Source organism: Balaenoptera acutorostrata, chromosome 1 (assembly GCF_949987535.1).
Source record: "Balaenoptera acutorostrata chromosome 1, mBalAcu1.1, whole genome shotgun sequence".
Lineage (NCBI taxonomy): Eukaryota > Metazoa > Chordata > Mammalia > Artiodactyla > Balaenopteridae > Balaenoptera > Balaenoptera acutorostrata.
In genome coordinates, this window is record NC_080064.1 from 79,093,160 (window position 1) to 79,101,805 (window position 8,646).

The 8,646-nt window shown below is 37.9% G+C and overlaps 1 protein-coding gene across 1 annotated transcript; it reads right to left on the reverse strand.

Moving 5' to 3' along the window:
• Positions 1-1,252: 1,252 nt before the first annotated feature.
• LOC130708471 (guanylate-binding protein 6-like) lies at positions 1,253-8,067 on the reverse strand. Its single transcript, XM_057549025.1, has 5 exons — positions 8,062-8,067; positions 4,158-4,370; positions 3,021-3,123; positions 2,488-2,681; positions 1,253-1,474 (listed from the first exon to the last, which is right to left on the reverse strand). The coding sequence occupies exons 1-5, from the start codon at positions 8,065-8,067 to the stop codon at positions 1,253-1,255; spliced, it is 738 nt and encodes a 245-aa protein (XP_057405008.1).
• Between the last annotated feature and the right edge of the window lie 579 nt (positions 8,068-8,646).

The following is an 8,646-nucleotide window of genomic DNA, read 5'->3' on the forward strand; positions in this document are numbered from 1 at the left end:
AAATAAACTAGCTTTTCCTATGATAAAAGCTGAAAATATATTTTCAGACAGCTGTTTGTCTTTTGACTTTGTTTTCTTGACATAAAGGATTTATTTCAGTTTTATGCGCTTTTGTATGTATCTTATATCTTCTGGGCTTTGTGTCTTGCTTAAAAAGGACTACCACATTCTAAGATTTTAAAATATTATTTGCAATTTCCAAATTTTATAATTTCAATCTTCATGTTTAAATCTATAGGAAATCTGGAATTTCTTTGCCATAATATATATATATATATGTTGCCATAATATATACATATACATATATATGATATCTAATCTCTATTTTCTCTAGGTGTCTGTCAAGTTGCCTTAGACAATTTATTCAACAGTTCATTATTTCCCACTGATATCAAATAAAACATTTAAGATAAATAGTTTCTGGAAGTGTTTGTCTCTATCTCTAGACTAGGTAAACTGTTCTATAGCTTTGTCTGTATTGTTAGGACCCAGAGCTGCACTGGTCTGATGAACAAAGCTCTAGAACAGGTTTTCATATGGAGTAGATATGGCTCCTCTACTTTTCTTCTGTATTATCCTGACAATTTTTAGAAGTATGTTAAGCATTTCCATTTAAACATGTAAAAAGGTAGTAGCCTACCTCTCTTTATAAAAACATAGTTTTACCACAGAACACATTAAATTTATAAGTGAATTAGAGGAGAATTGACTTTAATATGTATAAAATATATAATTCTTCTTTTGTGACTTGCAGTGTCATTCTTGACAAGTTTTTTCAAGGTAATTTTTACCTCTATTGCAAATTTAGTCTCTTTCTACCTCCTGCAACAGCAGGTGGCAAACTTTTTCTGTAAAGGACACAAGAGGAAATACTTTATATTTTATGGATCAAACAGTGTTTGTTGCAACTATTCAACTCTGCAGATGTTGTGGCATGAAAGCAGCCATAGACAATATGCAAATGAATGAGTGTGGTATCGTGCCAGTAAAACTTTACTTACAAAAATAGCAGGGCAGATTTGGTCTATAGGCCAAAATTTGCCAACCCTTGTTATAAAGTTATTTGTTTTCCCCTTTAAACTAACTAGTAAAACCAACATTTAATCTATTTAAAATGTGTCAGGCAGTGATATCCTCTAGTAGGCACTTTTTATGTTTAAAGTTTTCTGAGTGAAACTAAAAAACATGCATGTCAAAAATAGGGCAGAGCATATATCCACATTCTATAATTTCCTTAAAATAAAAGCTAATCCTATTTAAACAGTGAGCTCAGGCCCTTCAGACCCTGACCAATTAGTTTAGCAGGAACCGACAGAATTGCAGTTGCTTCAGTGGCAAGTGTGTCCAAGGCCCGTGCAATCCAGAGAGTCTTATCCTTTTTATTATTCTCAATTATATTTCTTAGACGATTCATCTCATCTTTCATCTGCTCGGATTCGTTACTAAATCCTTCAGTAAGCAGATCGTTTTGAACCTAAAACAAAAGATTGTGGGCAGAGGAAAAAGTGAACTTTTGAAAATCCCCATTTTTTCAAGAGTCAGATTTTATATTTAAGAACTTTGCTAAATTGTCTCTGTTTGACACATATAATTATTCTCTCTTATTAGATCATCAAAGGACAATATTTGAAGCAAAGAATATCTTCTGGTTTAGACCTGGACAGTGAGAGGAAGGATAGTTCCCAACCTTACTGATATTCATACACCATTAGGGTTTTGCTAGGGTTCTAAGTCAGGCATGAGAACAAATGCAATCATACGTTCTAACCAAAACTTAGGGTTGGGAGAGAGTCATTAGTTCACTTGCACAAATTATCAGTCCCATTTGGGATGGCATGGTCACCCACATCGTGGAAATAATGGGAACTTATAAGCTGATCAAGAAATCCCATATAAACACTTCTAGATGGGAAAGAGAATTCCCCCAATTCTATGTGGTAACACAGGCAAGCTATCCACACCTGGAGAAAACTACAGCAAGTTTATAAGGTGTCAGTTCCCCACACTTCTATGTCTGGACATATCAGATAGTTTTAGGTCAGCATAGATCCAAATCAGGGTCTTTGGTGCTAGTAGGGTTCCTGACCATTGACAGTGATCTTAGCAAAACACCCAATTGCCGCTAATATTAAAAACACCTAGATGGAATAGCTACTTGATAATCCACGAAACCCTGAATAATTTGGGCTCCATGAGATCTTCCTAGAATCTCAGCTATAGAGAATCTAAAATCTTGGAGAGGTTATTTATATTCTTCAAGGATTTGGAGGGGCCAAGGTCATCCTGGACTCTCCAGGGTCTCAGTGTGGAGCAGAATTCAAAGATCTTTTGAAAAGCCAGGATTCAACAATTTGAGTGAATCAAATGCAGTAAATGGCAGTAGTGCTTTTTTTTTTTTTTTTTAATTTTGCTTTAACTTTCACGCATTCCTTCCTGATGTGCCTGGTCAGTGACAGTCAGGAACTAGTGAGGCCATGCCAGACTTACCTTCAGCCTGTGCTCCAGCATCCTTTCCTGCTCTCTCAGAAGGTCTTCTCTTTCCCTCTCCAGCTTCTCTCTCAGTCGGACTATGTCTTCCCTGAGGTTTCTCTCTTGAGCCTCCATCTGCTGTTGCTGCTCCCAGTGTTTCTGTCTTAGCAATTCCTGTTCCTTCTCAGCTGCCTCCTTCCTGGCTCGCTCCTCTGCCCCATTAAGGTTTCAGAAAGAGAAGAAAGTAGCAGATCAGGCTCAAACTCTACGTTCTTGGGATCAGAGACCAAATCAAATTTGAAAAAGAGGGTGAGAAATCTCTGAATTCACCTAGTGCCACACCATCAAGAGCACGTTTGAGAATATGATGGGAAGGGCCCTGACCGTCTGGCTGATGTCCAACCACAACTCTTGTTATTTTCAGATTTAGCAGAGAGTGTATTCCACAAAAGAATTGGAAGCTCGTTATTTTGGAAAGCTCTTCATTCGATCTGTCAGAGGGCATTGCAGGAACATCCCAACCCTGCTAAGAGTTAAGCCCTGCCCCATACCTGCTATGGCCTTCTCCCTATAGGTCAGGGCTTCACCTGCTTGCAGAATGGATTTCTCAGTTGCCACCTCAGACTGCAAGAAGCTCTGGAGCACCTCATATGCCTGAGGAATTAAGAAGGACCAAAGCACTTTAGATTCCTACTGAGGAGACTTGTTCTGTACAAACAAGTCCATCCATGTCATTTTTACTTTCTGCTTAAAATGCTCCAGGATCCTCCTACAAAGCATCCAAGCTCCCGAGTGTCACCAGAGACTCTCCCTATCTGTCTCCAGTCCCCTGCCCAGTGCTACTTCCTTCCATCTGCTCCAGGTATCAAGCAGTCAGAATTAAACACAGTTGTACAAACCCACAGTCTCATATATTTGCATGTTTACCTGGGGCTCTTCCCTTTGGATAACATCTCAACCTGAACAACATGTACAAATATTTCAACTTACATCCCCCTCTTTTTCAGGAAATTTTCCTAGACTATGTGCCCAATGTGAAAGTCTGACTGTAATCTATGCAGCTGTTCTCTCCTACCACTTGCTAGTGTGTAAATTAAAGCAAGTTATTTAACCATCCAGTGCCTCCTAGTTCACATATATAAAATGTGGGTAATAAGAGTAGATGCTTCAGAACATCTTTTGGAGGATTAAATTTAAATCTCTAGAGAAAGAGCTTGACGTTATACCTATAGGCAATAACAGTTCGATATATATTCTTTGTATTGTTATTTTGATGTTTATTACCACCACCAGTGCAGCCCAAGATCACAGTTTCATAAGCGTTATTCCTCCATATACAATTGTCTATTTATTTGACTTCCTCTCTCACTTTAATCAGCCTTGAGTACAAAGATTCTGACTTTGCATCATAAATCCCCAGCATGTGGCACATTAAATGTCATGTTTTTGGATAAAGAAAATGAATAACTTCTGTTCTGTCTCTGGTGTATTTTAGAAATCCATACTTGTTTTTGGGGACTGGACATTTCTCCTCAGGGATAAATAGCATGTAATGGGCCTTGAGAGCTAAAGCTGTCATGATATGCCCATGCTCTCTCATTACCCACACCTGGTGCTGTGCTCTCAGATTTTCAGGAAACCCCCTTGACTCTATTATGTAGGCTCCCCATGCTTCCCTTATCCCTCACCTTCACTCCTTTCCTGGGTCCCTGGCAATAATCCCATTCAAACCTTTCCTTTGCTTTCCTGTAGAGTTTGTGCCCTCCAGGAACAGAGAAAATTCCTGCTGAAACACTTTCCATTAGGGCCTTTGAAAGCTGATCAAGTTTAGCCTGGCAGTATTTGACAGATGCCTCTTCATTCTGCAGCAAGAAACCCTCCTTCTTGTTCTTTATGATTTCCTGCAAGGGAAATGTAGAGGGATGTCACCAGAAGCAAGGAACAGAGGAGATAGATTTCCAAGGAATCTGGTAGAAAAATTGGTCCAACTGTGGTCCTCATGAGAAAAGCATTCTAGTGGAGAAACACAAGCAATGTAGCCAGAATACAGAGATTTACTCCCAACCCTGAAATCTCTGCAAGACTATGGAAAACTTTCTTAACGTCCCTGGGCCTCAGGTTCTTCATGTGTGAAATGCTGAGGTTGAATTATCTATTCTCTATCGTTCTTAGTAACTGTAGCATCCTGTGGCTCTATCTTCATTAAAACAATAAGACAACTAAAGAAGAAAGTAAATATAAAGGAGGATCTTGATTCTTCCAATCCAAGAACATGGTATATCTCTCCATCTATTTGTATCATCTTTAATTTCTTTCATCAGTGTCTTATAATTTTCTGCATACAGGTCTTTTGTCTCCTTAGGGAGGTTTATTCCTAGATATTTTATTCTTTTTGTTGCAGTGGTAAATGGGAGTGTTTTCTTAATTTCACTTTCAGATTTTTCATCATTAGTATATAGGAATGCAAGAGATTTCTGTGCATTAATTTTGTATCCTGCTACTTTACCAAATTCATTGATTAGCTCTAGTAGTTTTCTGGTAGCATCTTTAGGATTCTCTATGTATAGTATTATGTCATCTGCAAACAGTGACACCTTTACTTCTTCTTTTCCGATTTGGATTCCTTTTATTTCTTTTTCTTCTCTGATTGCTGTGGCTAACACTTCCAAAACTATGTTGAATAATAGTGGTGAGAGTGGGCAACCTTGTCTTGTTCCTGATCTTAGTGGAAATGGTTTCAGTTTTTCACCATTGAGGATGATGTTGGCTGTGGGTTTGTCATATATGGCCTTTATTATGTTGAGGAAAGTTCCCTCTATGCCTATTTTCTGCAGGGCTTTTATCATAAATGGGTGTTGAATTTTGTCGAAAGCTTTCTCTGCATCTATTGAGATGATCATATGGTTTTTCTCCTTCAATTTGTTAATATGGTGTATCACATTGATTGATTTGCATATATTGAAGAATCCTTGCATTCTTGGGATAAACCCCACTTGATCATGGTGTATGATCCTTTTAATGTGCTGTTGGATTCTGTTTGCTGGTATTTTGTTGAGGATTTTTGCATTTATGTTCATCAGTGATATTGGCCTGTAGTTTTCTTTCTTTGTGACATCTTTGTCTGGTTTTGGTATCAGGGTGATGGTGGCCTCATAGAATGAGTTTGGGAGTGTTCCTCCCTCCGCAATGTTTTGGAAGAGGTTGAGAAGGATAGATGTTAGTTCTTTTCTAAATGTTTGATAGAAATTGCCTGTGAATCCATCTGCTCCTGGGCTTTTGTTTATTGGAAGATTTTTAATCACAGTTTCAATTTCAGTGCTTGTGATTTGTCTGTTTATATTTTCTATTTCTTCCTGGTTCAGCCTTGGAAGGTTGTGCTTTTCTAAGAATTTGTCCATTTCTTCCAGATTTGCCGTTTAATTGGCATATAGTTGCTTGTAGTAATCTCTCATGATCCTTTGTATTTCTGCAGTGTCAGTTGTTACTTTTCCTTTTTCATTTCTAATTCTGTTGAGTTGAGTCTTCTCCTTTTTTTTCTTGATGAGTCTGGCTAATGGCTTATCAATTTGGTTTGTCTTCTCAAAGAGCCAGCTTTCAGTTTTATTGATCTTTGCTATAGTTTCCTTCATTTCTTTTTCATTTATTTCTGATCTGATCTTCATGATTTGTTCCCTTCTGTTATCTTTGGGGGTTGTTTGTTCTTCTTCCTCTAATTGCTTTAGGTGTAAGGTTAGTTTGTTTATTTGAGATGTTTCTTGTTTCTTGAGGTAGGATTGTATTGCTATAAACTTCCCTCTTAGAACTGCTTTCGCTGCATCCCATAGGTTTTGGGCTGTCGTGTTTTCATTGTCATTTGTTTCTAGGTATATTTGATTTCCTCTTTGATTTCTTCAGTGATCTTTTAGTTATTTAGTAGCATACTGTTTAGCCTTCATGCGTGTATCACCTCACACCAGTTAGAATGGGCATCATTAGAAAATCTACAAACAAGAAATGCTGGAGAGGGTGCGGAGAAAAGGGAACCCTCTTGCACTGTTGGTGGGAATGTAAATTGATACAGCTACTATGGAGAGTAGTATGGCAGTTCCTTAAAAAACTAAAAATAGAACTACCATACAACTCAGCAATCCCACTACTGGGCACATACCCTGAGAAAACCATCATTCAAAAAGCGTCATGTACCACAATGTTCATTGCAGCTCTGTTTACAATAGCCAGGACATGGAAGCAACCTAAGTGTCCATCGACAAATGAATGGATAAAGAAGATGTGACACACATATACAGTGGAATATTACTCAGCCATAAAAAGAAATGAAATTGAGTTATTTGTAGTGAGGTGGATGGAACTAGAGACTGTCATTCAGAGTGAAGTAAGTCAGAAAGAGAAAAACAAATACCGTATGCTAACACACATATATGGCATCTAAAAAAAAATAGTGGTTCTGACGAACCTAGGGGCAGGACAGGAATAAAGACGCAGACATAGAGAATGGACTTGAGGACATGGGGAGGGGAAAGGGTAAGCTGGAATGAAGTGAGAGAGTGGCATGGACATATATTCACTGCCAAAGGTAAAATAGATAGCTAGTGGGAAGCAGCCGCATAGCACAGGGAGATGAGCTCGGTGCTTTGTGTCCATCTAGAGGGCTGGGATAAGGAGGTTGGGAGGGAGACGCAAGCATCAGGAGATATGGGGATGTATGTATATGTATAGCTGATTCACTTTGTTATACAGCAGAAACTAACACACCATTGAAAAGCAATTATACTCCAATAAAGATGTTAAAAAATATATGTGGTATATATATATAATGGAATATTACTCAGCCTTAAAAAGGAATGAAATTGTGTCATTTGCAGATACGTGGATGGACATAGAGACTGTTCTAGAGAGTGAAGTAAGTCAGAAAGAGAAAAACATATAAATGAAATATTATAGGAGTAACAAAGAAAGAGAAAAACAAGTATCATATATTAACATATATATGTGGAATCTAGAAAAATGGTATAGATGATCTTATTTGCAAAGTAGAAATAGAAACACGGACATAGAGAAAAATCATATGGATACCAAGTGGGAAAGGGGGGTGGTGGGATGATTTGGGAGACTGGGATTGACATATATACACTACTATGGATAAAACAGATAACTAATGAGTACCTACTGTATAGCACAGGGAACTCTACTTAGTGCTCTGTGGTGATCTAAATGGGAAGGAAATCCAAAAAAGAGGGGATATACGTATATGTATAGCTGATTCACATTGCTGTACAGCAGATAGTAACAGAACATTGTAAAGCACCTATAATGCAATAAAAATTAATTTGAAAAAAGACTACAATAAAATAATACTAGCTTTTAGGCTCATTTTTTAATGAATTGATCTCTTAAATATAATTGAAAACAAGAAGTATAGTTGCAAAATGTTGTTATAGTAATACTAGCTTTTATACTTGGCCATATATTTACCTTTAATTAAATCTTTATTTATTTCACTGGTGCTTCTGCCATGAAGAAAATGTGTATAGAAGGGCCCTGAGAAGATCTGAGTTATTCCAAGCTCTTAATACTGACTTTTTCCCTGCCCACCTTCATGTGCACAGTGCAGGGAACCTTAGGACCAGAGACATGCCTGCTGTCCAAGCCACAGACTGAGAAAATAAGGTTTTCACTAAAACAAACCTTGTTGACCATAAATACTGGACCCTTTCCCTTCTAACATCCATCAATGCCTTGATAGCATCTGAGGTCCACCTACTCAATAGCCTACACTCTGGTGCTGGTGGAAACTCCATTCCTTAATTATATTTCAGGGAAACTGGGAGAAAAGAAACACAAAATTAGCAACCAAAAGGAAACACTGAAATACAAGAGCTCTTTCTGGTGGTCCCTAACCATCAATCCAACACTAACAGGGATAATCATCACCTTGTGCCTCTGGAAATAGGGTCTTCGTATCTAGGCTGCACTTCAGAGTCTCTGAGTTTTGTCATTCTTTCTTACTGTGTTTCTGACACAGTATGCATAGGTTAAGGCCTACAATTAAAAATTCATCTATTTTTGGTTACGTCTTTGCAATGAATATCTAAGATGGCTAAAGTGCTCCCAGTGCTGTGAGGATCTCAGATTGGATGTTATTGCTGGCATAGTGCAGCCATATCCTATGATGCAGTA